The following is a 22,545-nucleotide window of genomic DNA, read 5'->3' on the forward strand; positions in this document are numbered from 1 at the left end:
ATGAAAGCTCTGTATGACAACTGTTAGACACTATTCTGAACTGAATAAATACTTTGACACTGTTCCAGACTGAATAGATATATTACTGTGAAAGCAATTATTGTGTATGAATCAAACAAATAATTTCATGAACTTAAAACAATTTTTGCTGCATTTTTTTATTCTGTTGATCGCAAGTAATATTAATTACTCCAATGAGCAAGGAAAACACAGACAGACATTGTTAATAAAAAATACATTTCCTACATAGGAACTAAATGCCGAATGAACTATGCCGTTGTAATTAGGTCCAGCTGAAGTGACATAAAACTGTAATACAGTTACCAATTACACTGATAGAGGATTTTATTCTGGATCATATGTGATGAAATAAGTTGCAGATGTTGTCAGTGTTGCTGCACACATTAGACTTTAACATGGCTGTAGTAATACTTGCTGTAGAATTGGCACAGTGTCCCATTTATACCCATTACCAATTTTAAAAATGAAAAGCCTCAAGGATATAAAAAATGACAAAACTTGGTAATTTTATTCATTGATTTATAATTTCTAACATGACTGTTGGCAAGGGGTCCCTAACACTGTCGAAATATTGGTGTTTCAACACAAACAGAAGCTCCCGATGTAAACAACCAGTCTCAGCTCGCTATTCATTTCTTTTTTCTCGAATAGTCTATTTCAGTATAATCTGTGTCATTTGCGTTCAATATCTGCAATATCTAGGTATAATATTTCTAACACAACGTTACCAAATAAATAGGAGAAACTCTTGTATGCATGTGTTCATAAAAACATAAATCCATATTTTACTGAAATATTGAGATTTCAAGACTGAACTACATCACATCTGTTTTCTTGAAAATATTGACAGGTCCAAGCAAATATGGCAACCGGGTGGCTAAAAAATTCCCATTTGATTCAAAATGCCAAATAGTTGACCGTGTTGGGACCCCCTGGCAACAATCAGGTTAGAATTTATAAATCAATGAAAGAAGTGACTAAGTTTTGAGCTTCTTGTGGGTCGGTGGTTCTTTCTGGGGTTTTCCCGGGTTCTTCCTCCACCATTAATACTGGCCGCCATGTATTGCCTATCTTGTGCTGAAAAATGGCGTTTTGTGCATTTGTTATATCCCTGATGCCTTCTGTTTTTAAAATGGGGGGGGGTACAAACAAACAGGATGGTGTGAGAATAATATTGATTACAAGCTTTTTTCTCTTCTACATGCAGACTTTTTCAGTCAACTATTTGTCACTTAGTAGCTGAGGTCTATCTGGAACTAAAAAACATTGCTTTCAGAATGTTTAAAACACCTCAAATGCATCAAAATAGCATTATGTATTGGAATAAATGTACATATATTATATTACTCATACATTACTAATGGGTTATCCCTTAACGAGGACATATTTAGTGCCATATAAGAGATTCATAATAGCCACTGAGAGATTTTGTGTAATTTATTTTCTTCTAAGATGAACTTTTGAAATAGAAATGAGAAAGAAAAACCATGAGAAGGTAAATGTCTGATCACCTCAATCAGCCCTATCCATTAGAAACAAAATCAATGTAATTTTGTAGTGACTTGATCTTTGATCTGATGATCATAAACTCAATAATGAGCTGTTCTTCCTCAAGGGTAATGCAACAGAAGTTACTAGGAAGTTGGTAAAAACTGGGTGTGGGAATCTTGATAGTTTATTTAACATGTGGAACTCAAAACGACAATTTTAGATTCAGTGACCTTGCCCTTTGATCGTTCAATTGGTAGATGATTCTCATGTGCAGACTTCCAGATCCACTAAATTTTACTTCTCAAGCAGAAATTAAACAAATTATAATGTTAGCTCCAGTGACCTTGACCTTTCTTGGGCTCGGAATTAACAGGGAGCTGCCCATGTAGAAGTACAGTATACTACAAAGATTAACCATGCAGGAAAATAATTTTCAGCTCCAGTGACCTTGACCTTCCAACCCTCAAATCAATTGACTTCCTCTTCTACCCAAGGGAAAGACACAAATGTAGTTTGAGGAAACAAAAACACAATTATGTTGCAGAAATCAACTCATCTATAGAAAGATGGATGGTCTGACAGATGGAACAGACAAACAACTGTACAGATGGATGGTCAGATGGAGAGAGAGATATCAATGTAGCCACACACACACACACACACACACACACATTTACATTTAGTCATAGGGATATAAATGACTAGTTGGAATTTTACAGAATACAAAAAAGCAATAATCTGTTATGCTTACCTTGCACTAGCAAGTTTATCAAAATCATCCATCTTCCAATGAAACTGAAAGTGAAAGTACCAATCTCTCAGCTGAAGGGTCGGACAAATGCAACCAGGACTAAAGCTTTGCTAAGACCTATGTATTTCAATGTTGCTTTTATATTCTATATTCTAACTTTTCTAATGGTCGACTATTGGTTTACTCAGTTTTAAAATGACATTCCCAGTTAAAAGCACACATTAAATGATGAGTCCCTTGCAGGGACTGATGAACTACAACCCAAAAATGATGGATATCATGGAGTTGGTTGGCTGTAAGATCTCTACCATTTTCATTAAAATAGGCACCATTAAAAGTCTTATGGTGGATTGGTAACAAACTTGCAATAATAGATGAACAATACATAACAGGCCTTACTATGAGCTCTTCTGGTATATGACTAAAACTACAATAATGAAAATCATTTGTGAAATCCTTAAATTTAGTTTTGCACTTAAAATTAACATCTTAGAAACGTATTTTTTAAAAATAGTAAGGACTTTAAATTATGTCAAAACTAGAATATGTCCCTGAACACACTTGTATGTTATACCAAGTGAATATATATATATATATATATATATATATATATATATATATATATATATATATATATATATATATATATATATATATATATATGCATATATATTAAATAACAGTGAAAAGTTATTACTATTAACTGTCACTAATAATTGAATTTTAAACTAAGATATTTATCTCCACAGGCCTATAGGGAAATGACTGGATATTAAATAATGATGGACTTATGTATGTGCAAAAAACTAATGAATAAAAGTTCAAGTGATACCTACCACCAGTGGTGTAGTGCTAAATAAAGCAGTGAGAGAAAGCAATAAAAACATGAGGACACATGTTTACTCAGATGTGAGGGAACAATGGCAAGTGCAAAAAAGGAAACACACATAAAAAGGGAACACCATTCCCATGTGTACCCACAGTACTAAAGCCCTCGTTACCACTGAGAAGTAAATGAAACAGGACATCCAGTAATTTCTTAGTTACAAGACAAGCATTCAAAGTTACCATTCATTCAATCAACCAATTAAGTTTCTATGACTTATCATCCAATAAATGTATCAATTATGCTCATCCAATTCATTACCATCCAATTAATCAATTAACCTCCTCTGACTTGCTACCGTCCAGTCAATCTATCAGTTATGTTCATCCAATTCATTACCATCTAATTAATCTATCAATTATACTCCACTGACTTGTCACCATCTTCGGAGGCCAAGGTTCTGATATGCTAACCCTATCTACAACTTGGCAGATGGAGCAGATATTTCTGTGTTCGGGTCTGTGAATTTGAATGGATGTGGCGATAAGCCACCACATCCAAATTAAAATTAACTTGTTCAAATTTGAGCACTATTCCCACATGATTCAAGCAAGGGGAGCACACAACCAGAATGAACTGATAAATAAGCAATTTTCCAAATGACGGTCTGTGTTTGTACAAACGCCTTTCACTCAAATATGCCTGTAATGACTACTCTTTGGTATGTAGTAACACTTTTGACGTTAAACTTTGAAAGTATCCTTTTTGAAGTCAACTGCCTCCACCCATTTTGGCTGATATACAATGCACTGATGTTAGATGCTGCTGGTTACTTGGATTTATATACAAAGGGAGGCAACTCATGAAATCCAATAGATATCAGTAGGACAGATCTGCTCTGTATGCCAAGGTTTAGATCGGGTTAACATATTGGAACTTTGGATAGTGAAGATGACTTGTTACCATCCAATTTATCAATCAAGCTCCTCTGTCTCATTAACATTCAATCAATCTATCAGTTATGTTCATCCAATTCAATAATATCTAATTAATCAATCAATTGTGGCCAGGTGGTTAAAGCATCTGCCCCAGATGCAGGAGATCATGGGTTCGAACTCAGGCTGAGTCATACCAGAGAGTTCTAAAAATGGTAATAACAGCTGTCTCGCTAGGTGCTCAGCATTAAGAAGTTAGTGTTAGGACTGGTCGGCCTGGTGTCAGAATAATGTGACTGGGTGGGACATCATGCTACATGTCTGCGGCATGATGCCCCAGTGCATGACATCAATTTAAACTGCCACACTGCAGACATCATAGCAATATGACTGGAAAATTAACTGAACTACATTAAAAATCTAAATCACACACACACACACACACAATCTATCAATTATGTTCCCCTGATTCATTACCATCCAATTAATCTATCAATTATGCTTATCCAATTGATTACCATCCAATTGCCGGGCCAAGTCATGCCAAAGACTTATAACAATGGTACTAGCATATGCCTTGCCTGGCACTCAGCATTAAGAGGTTAGTGTTAGAACTGGTCGGCCTCATGGCAGTATGATGTTACTCTAGTAGGTGGGACATGATGCTATATGTCTGCAGCATTATACCCAAGTGCTAGACATCACAATAAAGTGCCACACTGCAGACATCATAGTGATATGACTGAAAAGTTTTTTAAAGCTACATTAAAAATCCAAAATCACACACACTCACAAACACCATCCAATTCATCTATCAATTATGTTCCTTTCATTCATTACCATCCAACTAAATGATCAATTATGCTCATCCAATTCATTACTGTTCAATTATTCTAGCAATTATTGTTCCTCTGATTCATTACCATCCAATTAATCTATCAATTATACTCATCCAGTTCATTACCATCCAGCTAATTGATCAATTATGCACTGCCAATTCATTACCATCAAATTAATCTATCAATTATGCTCATCCAATTCATTACATCCAATAAATCTATCAAATATGTTCATCTGATTCATTACCATCCACATATTCTATCAATTATGTTCCTCTGATTCATTATCATCCACATAATCTATCAATTATGCTCATCCAATTCATTACCATCCAATTAATCTACCAATTATTCTCATCCAATTCATTACCATCCAATTAATATATCAATTATGCTCATCCAATGCATTACCATCCCATTATTCTATCAATTATGTTCCTTTGATTCATTACCTTCCAACTAATTGATAAATTATGCTCATCCAATTCATTACCATCCAATTAATATATCAGTTATATTCCTCTTCCTCATTACCAAACTTAACAACTTCATTACAGCTCAAGAGGTTATTTTTGTAAATTTTCAACATCTATTTCATAACTGTTGAAAGCATGCTGAACATTTTACTAAAATCTGATGAATCAATGAATTTGCATGTTAAGCTGCATGAAACCACTAGCATATATGTATCAGAGATTTACCGTATTTTCCGGCGTATAAGTCGATGCGGAGTATAAGTTGAATTGACCAATTTTGTAAATTTTCCATCCTTTGTCCATATATAAGTCGATTCGGAGTATAAGACGAGACCAGGTCAATAACTTGGCTTTGTATTTAATACTACCGGTAGTAACTTCCGGTTGCATGAATATTGATGGTATCGTTGTATGATATTCCATATTACCAGCAATCGTGAAATTGCATTACCGATGCTAACATGCTTGTGATTTTACTTCTGAACTGCTATATTTTGTTATCAATTGACACAGCTGAATAAACAGTCCATGCTTGTCTTATTATAATTGAAAGCACATCCATGTTGTAGTTCATTTTATTACCTGTAGTTACGAACGTAACTTATACAAACTTGTCATTTTCTATCGTAAGTTTGAAAGTCACGGACTCCGTTAAATCGATTTGTATATATATATATATATATATATATATATATATATATATATATATATATATATATATACTATTTTTTAAGTGTTTGTTCTGTTTGGACTTGGATATAATTAACATTTTATTACTAATCTATTCAGTGCTATACCCCACTATTATCTTTATCGGCAAGTTCGAATACAAAGTAATGGGTATGATCTCTTGTCCTTATAACAAATTTTGTATGGACAATGACTTCAATAAAATGTTGACAGATTTTCATTTCCCTAAAAAAAAGCCTCATTTCCCTACTGGCAGCCTCGCTGATTTGACCTATTCTGTCGATTCTTGCCCTCAATCTGGTTTCAATTATAGCCAAAGCGCTAAGCATGTTTAATTACCGTGTAAATAACACTGCATAGCCATGTGGTTGTTGTGACAATGTACATCATAATTAAAACAAGAATGAATTGTTGATTTAGAGGTGTTTATTGATAATGGAATATAGTAGGCTCATAATACATGAGGATTATCACAATCGTCAGGTAACTCAAAATACCATCTTTTTTCTCTTTGCAAAAGCTACAAATAAAAACCGCCCTGAATAAAAGAACGATCTTGTACACGGACAATTTTTTTCATCTCTCACTCTCTCTCTCTCTCTCTCTCGTGCGCACACACACAAGCACGAGCGCACTCACAATATATCTGATTTTAGTTTAGTTTAAACCATATTTGTTTTAATTATGATATCCATTGCAACAAGAGCCACGTGGCTGTGCATGCTATGAAAAGATTGATCAAAATATACCGAACTCATTAAAATGTGCCCGTACTATAGCAATGAAAACAATGCCCATGGCTAAATTCATTATTTACATCTAGAGAAGGGAGTGGGCATCATTTCCTGTTGTACTTAATACCATTGATATTAAAAACGGGTAGCGTAATTGATGCGGATTAATGATAAAGAACAATGGGGTACCGGCAATATGGTAACTAGTATCGGTAGCTAAAGCCAATATCAAGGTCTAAACAATTGCGGCAACTGGCTTTGATTGTTGTTGGAAACCAAAGGCCAATTTATCAACAACCGGTATAATCAAAGAGAGACAGCGAATTGTCAGCTGGTTAAGAATGAATATAGGTGAAGTGTTGACATTACAATTTGCTTTAAACTGAACTGCGGAACTAAAAATCATGGATCACTGATGATCTATGAGTACTGGTAGTCCATCTATATATCTGATTTTAGTGTAGTTTAAACCTAATTTATTTGAGAAACTTTGTCAAATACAGTTAGAAGCATATGATTTGGGGGATTCAGTCGAATGCATGATCTACATTATTTTATAAATAATCATAGAATGCTCGAGTTAATATGGATTACATCCCTTTGTAGGATCAATTGGATCAATTAAAAAGTTATGCCGGTAATTGCTCACATGTGTCCAACATTATACTGGAAAATCAAATATTAATGCACCAGTTATTTCATATCTTTTTTTTTAGGAACAAACAATATGCTTTGAATTAGTACAGTACACTATAGAGTATAGACCATAAGTGTGCTATGCGGCCCGGTGAAGTTTTTACCGGTACGGTAAATTGTTTTCTTTTATTTTATGTTTGAGAAATAAGAAAAAACACGCAGAATGCAAAATAAATAATGACAAAACTTACAAATATAAACGCAGTCATATTAGTTTATGACAATTTATTGACATAGTAATTTAACATGAATTTGTACTTCTATGTGACCTGTTTTCGATTATGCCGATTATAGAGCAATGTCAATAGCATACCGGATACTGTAATCCATATATAAGTCGATGCAATTTCAATGACACAATCCATATATAAGTCGATTCGGAGTATAAGACGAAGACCGAACTTTCAAGTCAAAAAGTATCGACTTATACGCCGGAAAATACGGTAGTAACGGGAATCTGTCAATCATTATTTGATAGTTATGTGGTAGGACACGATATATTTAGTTAGCAGGCAAATGATATAGCAAATAAACAGTAGTTGGTTTTAAAACAGCAGTCCACTCAGATCACAAATGAGCAGTAGTTGATTTTAAATCAGCAATCCACTCAGATCACAAATGAGCAGTAGTTGATTTTAAATCAGCAGTCCACTCAGATCACAAATGAGCAGTAGTTGGTTTTAAATCAGCAGTCCACTCAGATCACAAATTAACTACTTGATTTTGAATCAGCAATCCACTCATATCACAAATGGGCAATACATGGTTTTAAATCAGCAGTCCATTCAGATCACAATGAGCAGTAGTTGATTTTCAGGAGTTGTTGATTTTAACTCAGCAGTCCACTCGGATCACAATGAGCAGTGCTTGATTTTAAATCAGGAGTCCACTCAGATGACAATGAGTAGCAGTTGATTTTAAATCAGCACTCCACTCAGATCAAAATGAGCAGTAGTTGATTTTAATGGGGAGTAGGTGATTTTAAAAACCAGTAGCCCATTCAGATCACAATGGGCATTAGTTGATTTTAAATCAATAGTCCACTCAGATCACAAATGGGCAATAGCTGATTTTAAATCAGTAGTCCACTCAGTTCACAAATGGGCAATAGCTGATTTTAAATCAGTAGCCCATTCAGATCACAATGGGCATTAGTTGATTTTAAATCATGAGTCCATTCAGATCACAAATGGGCAATAGCTGATTTTAAATCAGTAGTCCACTCAGATCAAAATGAGCAGTAGTTGATTTTAAATCATGAGTCCACTCAGATCACAATGGGCAGTACTTGATTTAAAATCAGATGTCCACTCAGATCAAAATGAAAGAAAGGAAATGAACAAAAGTGTGTGTGTGTGTGTGTGTGTGTGTGTGTGAACAGGCATTCACATATCATGCCTTGAAAAGTCCATGTGCTTCTGCACACAGCTAAGGAAAATGAATTCCTATCTTTATTGGACCTACTTTTAATTTCCCCAGCTGTGACCAGTTTATAAAACACAATAGGAAATACCACAGTGCAAGATGCATCCTTCAGTATGAAGCTGTTTTTACTTGTGTTGATGGGATAAGTATTTTCAAGTGGATGGAATGACCAGTGGGTAAATCAGTTTACCATATATATACCAACGTACAACATATAACATAAAAAACTTCACTGATCAGTATATTAGACCACACAGATAATGACCCAAAAAATTTTCTTCAAACTTAACTGCTTATTTATCAAGCACATACCAGAAACTAATATAAGCAAGATATACAATGCAATGGGTGTGATGTTGAATTTTGTCATTATAAAGAAGATGGAGTCAATTAACAATGGTCCACTAAAAGCGATCCAGAGATTTACTTCTACTGTAGATGGTTTTACATCACCATGAGGAAGAACAATAATTAGCACAGTGGGCACATAATGTGAATGTAATGAAAAGTGGAGAGTGGGCTTGCCATTGACAAAGAAAAAATATACTTGAATCTTTACAGGTTGGGGATGGGATTATGGTAAGTATATGCTTATCATTTGAGAAATATGATACTTAGCATCATCATGACCAGTAGGTATTTAACATACATCATCATCATCACGAAGACGTCCCAAATACTGACCTTCCTAAAACATGGGGTTGGGCTATTGACAAAGCATGTCACTGGACAAATATGATACTTAGGAATGGCATAACTAATATTTATACTTACTAATAAGTTGAGTCCAACTGCAAACAACATTGACCAGCAAATCAGGGTCTAGGTTATTTGTTCTACTGATTATTTGCTAACAAGCTACATAGACCCAGATTTTCCTGTGCATCAGGCATCAGCAGATCTGTGTTTGTGTACTTGGACTTGACTTGTAAGCAAGTAAGTATGGTAGTAGGTATCTGGCATTGTCATCATCAGGAGGTCATCCCAAAAATTGACCCTACTAAAATGTGGGGTGGGTTTATTATCAAGAATCGTTGGAGAAATGTGTCATCTTATGTCATCATCATCATGATCGTCATCATCATCACGATCATCATCATCATCATCATCACGATCATCATCATCATCATCATCATCATCACGATCATCATCATCACGATCATCATCATCATCATCATCATCATCATCACGATCATCATCATCATCATCATCATCATCATGAGGATATCTCAAACACATTCCTACAAGCAGTCCAACATTTCATTTTGCTTTCTCACAACTGAAACATAATCTCTTCTCTGAGTTCCTCTACCTGACTCTTGATTCAAGATGACAGCAGAACATATCTGCTCCAGTACTGTATAACAATGCATCAGTATCATTGCCAAATAGCTGCCATTACATAATGTACTGGAAGATCAGGTTCAATTTTGTTCTTTCTCTAACAATTTCAAGCAAACTGCATAGACCCTAACCTTAGACATTAGTTCTCATTCAATTATATAGTTTTGTCTTCTGTAACTGTTGTTTGAGAAAAAAATAAAATAATAATAATAATAATAATATGTACATTGAGTCACAGACATGCATATCACCCTATAAATAAGCTCAATGCTCAAAATTTCAATAAATTTTCTAAAAATGTTCTCAAAAAAAGGCAAGAGGAAAAAAGTTAAATTTTAATAGACATTCATGACTACCATACAGCTAGCCTACAAAGCTTTTATAAACTTTTTAGAGTGTTGTGGAACAAGCACAATTCCAAAAATATCCCATTTCTCAAAATATTTTGAAGAAATGTACCCAAAATGGGCCAAAAGGAAAAAAAAAGAAAAACCTCACTGCATACATCAATGAACAACATAAGTAGCCTAAAAGGCTTCATTAAAATCTTGAGCAGTGTGGGAGAAAAGCAATAACAAACTTTGTCATGGATGGAGAGACTGATGGATGGACAAACAGATGAACAGATGGATCTACTGACACAAGAAGGCAATAAAAATATCCCTGCTTTTGCTAAAGTACAGGGATAAAACAATCTTTCAAACAGTTTAGGAGAAGCAATGACAAGTTTAATTCGCTAAATTCACCTTAACGTAAACAATTTTTTAAAAAGTAATTTCTCCAAAAATAGGCCCAAGTAAACTTTATTGCATGTCTACATCAATTACATTGTCTATACATCAATTACATTGTCTAGCCTGCAAAAACATTCAACAAAATTCTTTGACTTATGTATGAGAAGTGATGATGAACTGAATTCCCCAAATTCCCCATTTATGACAGTTTTTCATGGAATGTTCCCATATTGGACCAGGGGAAAAAAAAGGAAAGACTTGTTGTGCATCTACATTGAGCACACATCTTGCCGACAAAGTTTAATTTTTTTTTTTAAATCTGCATCCATTGTATAAGGAGAAACAATTATGAAGTAAATTCCCAAATACTAAATTTTCAAGACAATTTCCCCAAAAATTAAATCAAAGGAAAAAGGTGAAACCTTATTGCATATCTACACCAACCATATATCAAGCTTACAAAGTTTTAATACAGTCCTGCAACCAATGTTGGAGGACAAATGATGATGAACTTTATTTCCAAAATATCTCCTTCTGAAAATATTTAAAGAAATGTCCCCCCCCCCCACCCCAGAAAATGGGTGCAGGAAAAAAGTATAAGCTTATTATACATTTAGCCTCATCACATATCTAGATTACAAAGTTTCAATGAAATTGTCAATCCAGTATAGAGGTGACAATGAACCGATTTCTCAAAATATTGCACTTGTTGCCAATTTTTTAAGAAATCTGCCTACTAATGGGGTTGAAGAAGAAAGTAAAACTTTATTGCAGACCTGTACTAACCAAAAATCTAGTCTACACAATTCTATTCCAATTTTCCAAACAGTGAGGGAAAGAAAGAGATAACAAGCTTTGTCACACATGAATGGATAGAAGCAGAGATGGTCATACATAAAGATGAACAAAATAATGCATGGATGCAATGAGAATATACCTGCTTTTCACAGAATATTATCACTATTAACATTACTAAACAAAACTTGAAATATGTTTATAGACAACGAATACCCCACCTCTGTGACAATTCCTGTAATGACCAAATGCAAAATGTAACAAAAAATGGGGTGGAAGGATGGATGGCTGCATGGATGCATGGATACACTACATGACCCTGTTGCTATCCTGGTGAGGCATGACAGCTATTTCCTTGATCAGCTGTTACATCAAACTAGTCTTATCTCATAATCCTGTATCTGAGTTTATTACAAAATCTTCATTAATTTACTATATCCTTCCCAAACAGAATTCTACACATACTACAGTATGTCCTGCAATGTGCTGGAAGATCATGCCTGGCATCATGGCATTTGCTGGAAGATCATGCCATGTGCTACATGATCCTCCCAGCCAATCCTTAGTTCAGACTTGGTGTAATCAACACATACATATTAGCCATCCCAATCATAAACTTCTGACTGATATTCAAGTTTAGATTTTTACTTTTGATTATTAAATATGTATTGTAGCAGCTTTGTTGTACTTAAAATTTTCTTTTATATCCTTCTTCTTTTAGAAGGGCAGGGTGGGCATGGGTGGAGAATCATGACATAATACTTTTCATTGGTGCTGGCATCAAGTGGGATATATAAACAACAATATACGCATGAGATGGTTCACAGCAAGTGCATCATAACCTCATTCAACAAATACCAGGGGCCCCGAGTGGCCGAGTGGTCTAAAGCGCTCGCCGTTACGGATCATTGCCATCTCACCTCTGTCTGCATGGGTTTAAGTCTCCAATTCAACCAATGTGGGTATGTGATCAAGCTTGCCAGTTGCTTCTCGATGGTTGGTGTTTCTTTCCGGGGGTTTTCATGGGTTCTTCCTCCACCAATAATACTGGTCGCCATGTATAGCCTATCATGTGCTGAAAAATAGCATTAATTCCTACAACAACAACAACAACAACAGCAAATACCATATTTACTCATATTTAATGATTCTCCAACTGCAAGCTCCAGAGTCTAATCTCTGCTGCCCATAATGCAGATCAAGGTATATGTGATTTATTTTAAAATTTTAAATGGACAGCCCAATAATCACAAAAATCTATGAGCCCAAAGACTGAACTCAAACTCCAAATCATACTGAGAGTCACTCAATATAGTTACAATTTGGCTTGTCAGTAGAAATACAAAGAACATTATCATTCCCTAACATTCATGGTTCTAACATCAATCCGAATAAAGATAAAGCAGAAAAAACTTAGCAAAACTGAGCACCAATTTTATTTTCATGTTCAGGTAGATTTGTGAATGCAGGACCATGCCCTGTTGTCATAAAACTGTCTGAGCAAACAAAATGAACTCAGACTAAGGATTCCAAATGTAAAATCATACTCAGAACTGCTCAAGTAAAATTTGGCATGCTCAATCCTATGCCATGTGCTGGAAGATCAGAAGTGGTATAATGTATATGCTGCTAGATCAAACCTGGTATCATGCCATATGCTGGTTGAGCAGGCCTAGAATCATGTCATGTATTGATTGAGCAGGCCTGGCATCATGCCATGTGCTGAAAAATCAGGCCTGGCAACATGCCATGTGCTACTTGGGCAGGCCTGGCATCATGCTATGTGCTGGTAGATCAGGCCTGGAAATTATAAACAATGTAGCTTGAGTTTAAGTATGACATTTTTATCATTGATCACAGAAGCTCAAACTCAAGCTCAGAGTTGTATTATCTCCTGGCCAGATCTGGTTCTAAATCAGCAGTTTGTAGCTGTTCTCAGATCTTAGTCTACACACGCTATATCCAGATCAGGAACTACCCTACCTGTGTCCAGATCAGGGTCTATGCAAGCTATTCCCAGATACGGGTCTACACTAACTGTCCCTAGATCTGGGCCTAACCTAATCTTGGCCTATACTATCTGTTCTCAGATCTGAGTTGATAATATCTGTTCTCAAATCTGGGTCTATGCTAAATGTTTACAGATCCAGGTCTACACTAACTACTTCTATATCAGAGTTGACACTATCTGTTCCCAGATTTGGACCAAACTGTCCCCAGATCTGGGTCTACACTAGCTGGTTCCAGATCTGGGTGTACCGGTCTTTCTGAGATCTGGATCTCCCCAAGCTTTTCACAGATCTTTGTTTTCATTAGCTCTACCCAGATGTAACTAACTGTTTCCTGATGTGGATCTAAACAAAATGTTCCAAGATATGGGACAATATCATTCCAAGCTGTGTTTTGTACAGAGGCGAATATGGTAACAAGGTAGCACAATTACAGTCAATCCTCTTCACCTAATGACACATCATATGTAGTACCAAGTATTCACATTCCTATCAACAAGACTTAAGTTTCCTTTCATTATGCTGACAGACGATAACATATACTGAAACAGTATAATGATTGGATTTAAGAGAACAAGTCAAATTTAATAATTTTGTGGAATATACCAAATCCATTCAAGGTAAGATTCAAACTGACAAAATAATTATCAATCAATCAATATAAATGCCAAATTAAATTAAATTTTAAGCAGATCAACACTGGATTGAAAATGAATATTCTATAAAAATGAATTTATGGAAGGAAGGAATTCATGGAAGGAAGGAATTTCTAGCATTTTCTTTCACAAAGACATCTAATTATACAGAAATAAAATCATTTCTTTAAAACAAACAGACAAAATAATGTTTACATTATCAGTATAAGAATGTTTTGCTTAAAAGTTAATACACTCATCTCAATCAGTTAATAAATTTAAATTTTATTGAAATGATTTATTTTTTAACTATGCTTTAAGTAATGTACACTATAATCCATTTAGACATTTTTGATTTACTCTGTTTTGTCTGTTTAATTTTGCTTATCATAACCTAATAAAATATTCATTTATTAGCCTTCCATTATTGTGGGTGTTATTATGCCAATTTTGTCAACTAAAAATAAATCCTAAATGATGGAAAGACTGACAAGTACAACAAATGTTAACCTACAATAACAATATACGGATCATACACTCACTTATAAGTCCAGACCAACTGCAGCTGCACAGACCCAGACCTGACATTGCATAATGCACCGCAGATTTGTTAGGAGTCATCAATGGAACAAACAACATAGAACCTGACCTGCTGATGCAATATCTAATAGCAATTCATGGTCGATGTTGTAATCAGCCATTAGCCAAGTATATATGGTAAGTAACTGAGTGGTAAGAAATTTCACTGGACTTTACTTCATTTTTTTCCTCAGCAGTATCAATTACAGACAAGAGATTTATTTACTTTGCATTCATGATAACTATATTCTGAAAACAGTTTTGTTTACCTTTTCAGACAAATAGTGTTGACCAAAAGAAGAAAAACAAACAAGTATGAGATCCTATTTTACAGAATTTGGATTTGTGTATGTTCTTTTATTGACAAGAATTGAGTTCTTGAACTCAAAATTCATCTGCCCAACACAACTTTGTAAATGTGATAGTGACAACAATATTGACTGCGCCAATAAAGGACTGAAGACCATTCCAAAATTTGCCCCTTCGAATACAAGTTTTAATAAACTTAACTTCTCTGCGGACCCAATATATACGTATAAAACTCCAAATAACATTTCCATACTTTATTTGGAATCTTTCAAAAATATAACTGTTGAGCAAATTGATCTGCGATCTGCCAGGCTCACACACATTGACAGCAAAGCCTTTGCTGGTGTGGAACATTTTTTAAAAGTGTTGTATATTGAAGGAGATGGAAGACCTGTGGTAAATCTTCCCTTTTTGAAAGGGTTAAAGACATTGGAATTTCTACATTTGGAAAATTTTGGACTGACAAATGTTAGTGAGGACAACCCATGGAAAGACCTTACCAGTTTGAAGGAAATCCAAGTAAAGAGCTGTATCAATCTAACTTCACTAGGAAATAACACTTTTGTAAACATGCCTAACCTAGAAATAATCCATCTTCAAAATTTACCATCTCTACAAACTGTTCCTAAAGCCATTCAAAACTTACAGTCACTGAAGAACTTAAAAATTTACAAAACAAGTATTTCTCATTTGGATGCAAATTCTTTCAAAGGTTTGACAGAACTGCAATCTCTTGATTTGTCAAAGAATTTTTTGCAGTTTTCTGAGCATACTACATTCACTGACATCCACGAAACATTACAGTATCTGGATCTAAGTCTAAACAAATTTTCTGTCTCAGCATTGTCCCCATTGACAACTACAAAATGGATGAGTCTCAGAATCCTAAACCTTTCACAAAATCCTCTCACAAGTCTAAATGAGGGAGTCTTCTACAACATGTCCACCTTAAGGGTCCTGATTTTAAATCAATGCAAGCTGGGGAAAATCCAAAACACAACATTCAAAGGACTGGGAAATTTGATTGAACTGGACATTTCCATGAATGAGATAGTAGACATAGAGGTAGGTTCTTTTCTTCCCACTCCCAATCTCACCCGTCTTAACCTTCATAATCAACATCAGGTGCCCTCCTGTCGTTTGTTACATTCATCAGGTCACCCTCCATTAAATCTGCCACATGAAGCCTTCTGGCATCTCAGATTCTCTCTTACTCATTTGGACTTGTGTTACAATCTCCTGAATCTGACAGATACTTATGAGCTGATTAGAAGCCTATCAAGTCTTCAGGTTTTAGGTCTGAAATGCATAGGACTTGAGGAAATACCTTCCTATCTGTTCATCAACCATTCCAATCTACAAATTTTATACCTGGACGATAACAACCTAAAAAAACTGAGTCCACAGACTCTTTATGGCCTCGGTGGTTCCCTCAAAGAGCTCTACCTTAACAATAATAAGCTGAAGACACTATACAAATGTGTGCTGGAAAATTTCACTCAGCTTCAGAAACTGGAACTTCAAGAGAATGAATGGATCTGTGACTGTCATTTTCTATGGCTGTATGACAGGATACAAAGAGGATCATTCAAAAAGAATTTTCTTAAGTGTACCGCACCAGCACAGTATAAAAGTTACTACCTAACAATTTTGTCCCGAAATATGCTAGTGTGTAGAGATGACTATTTCCAGTCTGACTGTCCCATTTGGTTTGACATGAACATTACCACTTTGTCCCAGACCTCTCTCCAGCTGACCTGGTCAGTCAGTGATAACTATCTTTTGTCTGGATATCTGCTGGAGGTCATGAACTTGCAGAACAGAACTAGCACCAGATTTAAGCTTCAAGCTGATTGGAAATCATATATAATGACTGAATTAGAACCAGGGACACCATATCAAATCTGTCTACTAATTGTGATCAGTGAAAAAGTTAAAGCCAATCTGGAAGCATGTAAGACCTGGGAAATCCAAGGTCCATCATCCTCAAAGGAAACACATCAAGGACAGACAAAATCAACAACAATAATTTTCAAATCTTTGGCAGTAATTGGAGCTGTTGCATTTATCATCATCGTATTGGTCATCACAGTAATACTAAAGATGGTACCTAGAAAGAATGCTGGCAGATCAATGCAATTAGTTTTAACTCAACAGTGTGATAGTGGCTGCACAACAGAAGAAACCTTTCCAAAATCTTCCTGCAGCTCGGATTCATCAGATGCCCATTTTCTCAAACACAATGATAATCTGCTTTCAATATACCCAGAACTTACCCCTGTCGGGCAAGAAAAACTAAGGGAGAGGTGTAAGCACCTCTTATCTGCTTCTAGTGAAAATGATGTGCAAATCACATATGCAGAAGTGCTCAGGTCTGAGAATGGTGCTTGGTCTCCTAACATATCAAAGACTGAGGGACCTGAAACTGGGTCACCGATAATATATACAGAAGTAGACACAAGCCTAAATCCATCCAGTGAAACCTGGGACAATGATGAAGAAACAATCAAGAGCCTATTTGTCCATACAACTGTGCCTCAAGGCAATGAAACAGCATGTCAAACTACTGAAATGTACTCCGAGATAAATGAGCCTACTATGGATAATGCTATTACAGAGAAAGGTTCCAAATTTGACGTATCAATATTAAATAAAACCGAATCAATCACAGGAGAAGCCACATTAACTTCACTGCCAGTTCACTTAGCAGTATCAAGTCAAAGATCATTTAATGTGTACATAGATATTCCTGCATCAAAGAAAATGAAAAAGAAAAAACCAACAAAAGGTCGTGATTTGAAGACCTGGGGATGGAAGAAAAGAAGCAAATCAAATGAAGGACTGATGGATAAACAAGCACAAGATGAAGGTGTAGGACAATATGTTCACTTGAGTGATTCGGAAAGCTTACACAAGAAGAATCCTGGTACTGATCTCACACCCACAAATAACATTAAATCCAACCACATCAGTGTGACAGGAATGCCAAAGATTTCACAAAAAACAAAGCTATATTTTAAGCCAACCAAGAGTGAGTGTGATGACGATGCTTTTAACACCTTTTCTTGAACAATATCTAAATTATCTGAATATCAAAATAACTAAAACCCTTTTACAAACAAAAAAATCACATGCTAGCTTCAAAATACCAAAAGAAATTTTAAAATAAAATATAGAAACTTCAAAAATTTCATTGAGAATATATATCCAGTCCTAATTTCAGAGGATGTCTCACCTTTTTGAGTAAAATCTCACTGAGAATTTTGCTAGCTGGTCATTTGAAAACTAACATTAAATAATATTATTAAACCTTTGCTATAAAAACAAATTGGTTACTTCATTGTGTTAATGAAATTCTGTCTGCAGATTTGACTCAAAAATATTTTTACAAAAGGATACAATTTTGAGTGGAGCTGGTAAGTTTGATTGGACCAGGAAGAACATATGAACTCCAAGAAAGGGTACCATTCTCAATGAACCTACAATTATGTATCTGAAAAATTAAAATATTTTTTACATAAAACTACCTTAAACAAACACCTATATCACATTTAAGACTTCTAATTCATATTGTGAAGCATTAGCTGAAATGTACACACTAAAATGACTGCCACCCATTTGTTGTTCAGACTGAAAAGAATTTTCAAACTGCACAACAAACACAATTTGCATGTGCCTATCTGAAAAATATCTGAAGGGTCTGCATATATATACATTGGCTGCTGCTGCACTGATTGCTTATAATACAATTCAAACTTAAATGAGCAGGATCAATAAAAAGCCATTCATACCGCTGGGCAGCCAGCACTGAAGGGGAGAATTTATTTTAACAAGCCTAGGAAACAGAAAGCCACATGAGTGAGCTGTCATTACTGTAGAAACAGAGAGTTTTGCCCCAGTGAGGAATCGTAGCCAGTTATCTTCCATTAGGTGGTAGCATGGAACAAAGCTGTCCAAGATTATTTCTGATATATATTTCCTGCTCAACAGAGACGCAAGAAAGAGACAGCATCTTCATCTTGATTTACAAAACGTCTCAAATGGATGGATTATACACAATAGATAAATAACTATTAGGCATAATCAGTGATATTGGAGTCACAAATGGAAAAATAAAATTTTCTCATATCTGCATAAAAATAAAATACTCATTTTTTCATAATTAACTTTGTGATTATTTTTTGACATTGTTTTTCAACATATTCATATCCCTAAAATCACACAAATCATGGGCGATTCAGCAATTTATTCAAAATAATTCTTCAGATAGTTACATGATTGGGTAATTTAGTAAAAATATTTGACTTCCTCAGAAAATATCTTTAAGTTAGCGGTTTAGTTTAGAAATATAGAAGATTCTCATTAAATATTTTTTTACATTAAACATATATCTGATATATTATTATGGTAAAATCATATCTGCATTATATGCAACTGTGAATGTTCTTTTTCCTCTCAGGTTGGCGGTCTACGACAGTAAGTTTTTTCAAAGATGTTGTCCTAGAGAAGTATTTTTTGTAAGTCATGTAAGTGAATAAAGTTTGCTACGTTAGTGCTGCTCTCCTCCAGAAAATAATTTTCAGTTAAAAGAGACAGAATATTATTAACTTTATTATGACAGCTATACTTCTTATCTAAATTGGGTTTAATTTTTTTTTTATATTAAGCCATAGATTGGTAAGAGACAGAGAGACAGACAAAGAGAGAGTGTGTGATGTGATTTTGATTTTTAACGTAGCTTTAACAATTTTTCAGTCATATTGCTACGATTTCTGCAATGTGGCAGTTTATAGTGATGTCTAGCATACTGTATTATTCAAGTGGATATCTGACAATAAAACATGTACCCTCATGCTGTGACAGTGTGAACTGACTGATATTGTAATATTCAAGTGGACATTTGACAATAAAACATGTACCCTCATGCTGTGACAGTGTGAATTGTGACTGATATTGTAATATTCAAGTGGATATTTGACAATAAGACATATACCCTCATGCTGCAACAGTGTGAATTGTGACTGATATTGTAACATTCAAGTGGACATTTGACAATAAGACATGTACCCTCATGCTGTGACAGTGTGAATTGTGACTGATATTGTAATATTCAAGTGGATATTTGACAATAAGACAGATACCCTCATGCTGCGACAGTGTGAACTGTGACTGATTACTCTCATCAAGTATTATTCATCTCCGACAAAGCCCCCACTTAAAAGTGACTGTGAAGCAGAGGCGTAGCTATGATATTTTGCGCCCGGGAACGAACTATAAAATTGGAACCCCAGCCCCCTCCCCGTTTAATCACATTTTTGAATATTACCCTTGTTTACTTATTATAATGTAACATTGTAAGCCTCATTTTGGCGCCCCTGTACCTTGGCGCCCAGGGACATATGTACCCCCCTGGCCCCCCAGGGACATATGTACCCCCCTGGCCCCCTCTAGCTATGCCTCTGCTGTGAAGAAATCCAAACTCACAAGAGTTATTCATTTACACCAAGTTCCAACATGTGATTCAATGCAATAGTAATGTTCTAACATGTGATCTTATCGTAAATGGCTACTAATTATTTGTTTCCATTCAGTTTCATGGTCTTCAATCTCATACTCTTTTGAAATATACCATGCCACAAGGGTGTTATGAAAATCTGGGTCATAAATACTGTATATACTGCTTCCTTTTCTTATCACTGATTAAAATCCAATAAAAGAAACAAACAAGGAAAAACAACCAGGCAATGTATGGCAACTGAGATATGGATATAATACTCTTCATAATTAGGTAAAGTCTGCATCCAGTGGCAAACAAAATAGAACCTGATCTGCAATAATGTGCCAGCAGACCAGGGTCTACGTTGTTTATTCTACTGATTAGTTCTAGCATATTGCAATGACACTTACTTATGATAGTGTATTTGCATGTCTTTTTTCTTTTCTTTTCAAGTTCACCATGAAATATGATAATCAGTGTGATTAATGTTATGTTTTATACTGCTCTGCAATCCTGTACTGCAATCTAATGAAATATTAAATAATGTGGTGCAATTAAATTAAAAATACTGACCTTCCTAAAACACGGGGTTGGGCTATTGACAAAGCATGTCACTGGACATATATGATACTTAGGAATGGCATAACTAATATAATAAGTTGAGTCCAACTGCAAACAACATTGACCAGCAAATCAGGGTCTAGGTTATTTGTTCTACTGATTATTTGCTAACAAGCTATATAGACCCAGATTTTCCTGTGTATCAGGCATCATCAGATCTGTGTTTGTGTACTTGGACTTGACTTGTAAGCAAGTAAGTATGGTAGTAGGTATCTGGCATTGTCATCATCAGGAGGTCATCCCAAAAATTGACCCTACTAAAATGTGGGGTGGGTTTATTATAAAGAATCGTTGGAGAAATATGTCATCTTATGTCATCATCATCATGATCGTCATCATCATCACGATCATCATCATCATCATCATCATCATCATCATCATGAGAATATCTCAAACACTTACATTCCTACAAGCAGTCCAACATTTCGTTTTGCTTTCTCACAACTGAAACATAATCTCTTCTCTGAGTTCCTCTACCTGACTCTTGATTCAAGATGACAGCAAACCATATCTGCTCCAGTACTGTATAACAATGCATCAATATCATTGCCAAATAGCTGCCATTACATAATGTACTGGAAGATCAGGTTCAATTTTGTTCTTTCTCTAACAATTTCAAGCAAACTGCATAGACCCTAATCTTAGACATTAGTTCTCATTCAATTATATAGTTTTGTTTTCTGTAACTGTTGTTTGAGAAAATAATAATAATAATAACAATAATAATAATAATAATTACATTCAGTCACAGACATGCATATCACCCTATATTTAAGGCATATTGTACAAAACATGTTAGTTTTCTTAAACAGCAAATAACGTGTATTCCTTCTGGAGCAATGATATATCAAAATGTCTCATATACATCAGTAACTCTTGAGAAGTAATATTTTATAGGGTTGTTTAAACACCAATAAATAAGCTCAATGCTCAAAATTTCAATAAATTTTCTAAAAATGTTCTCAAAAATGGGCCGGAGGAAAAAAGTAAATCTTAATAGACATTTACGACTACCATATAGCTAGCCTACAAAGCTTTTATAAACTTTTTTGAGTGTTGTGGAAGAAGCACAATTCCAAAAATATCCCATTTCTCAAAATATTTTCAAGAAATGTACCCAAAATGGGCCAAAAGGAAA

General features: G+C 35.0%; 2 protein-coding genes across 3 annotated transcripts in view; one reads left to right on the plus strand and one right to left on the minus strand.

Moving 5' to 3' along the window:
• LOC149797670 (uncharacterized) overlaps positions 1-9,703 on the minus strand; it is a 66,971-nt gene extending 57,268 nt beyond the window's left edge. The window contains exons 1-2 of the mRNA XM_089962586.1: positions 9,659-9,703; positions 2,264-2,307 (exon numbers count right to left, since the gene is read on the minus strand). Of these exons, the coding sequence (XP_089818712.1) occupies positions 2,264-2,307; positions 9,659-9,688 (74 nt within the window). The 5' untranslated portion in view covers positions 9,689-9,703. The remainder of the gene's footprint in view (positions 1-2,263; positions 2,308-9,658) is intronic.
• Positions 4,568-19,451, plus strand: LOC149797671 (uncharacterized). 2 transcript variants are annotated; one of them, XM_089962585.1, is made up of 2 exons: positions 4,568-9,463; positions 15,258-19,451. In XM_089962585.1, the coding sequence occupies exon 2, from the start codon at positions 15,296-15,298 to the stop codon at positions 18,356-18,358; it is 3,063 nt and encodes a 1,020-aa protein (XP_089818711.1). In that variant the 5' UTR covers positions 4,568-9,463; positions 15,258-15,295; the 3' UTR covers positions 18,359-19,451. The 2 variants fall into 2 exon arrangements, with proteins under 2 accessions (XP_089818711.1, XP_089818709.1); XM_089962583.1 differs by lacking the exon at positions 4,568-9,463 and adding an exon at positions 14,254-14,386.
• The last annotated feature ends 3,094 nt before the right edge of the window (positions 19,452-22,545 follow it).

This window comes from Sinohyriopsis cumingii, chromosome 6, assembly GCF_028554795.1.
Source record: "Sinohyriopsis cumingii isolate HCF-2022 chromosome 6, ASM2855479v2, whole genome shotgun sequence".
In the NCBI taxonomy this organism is placed as follows: domain Eukaryota; kingdom Metazoa; phylum Mollusca; class Bivalvia; order Unionida; family Unionidae; genus Sinohyriopsis; species Sinohyriopsis cumingii.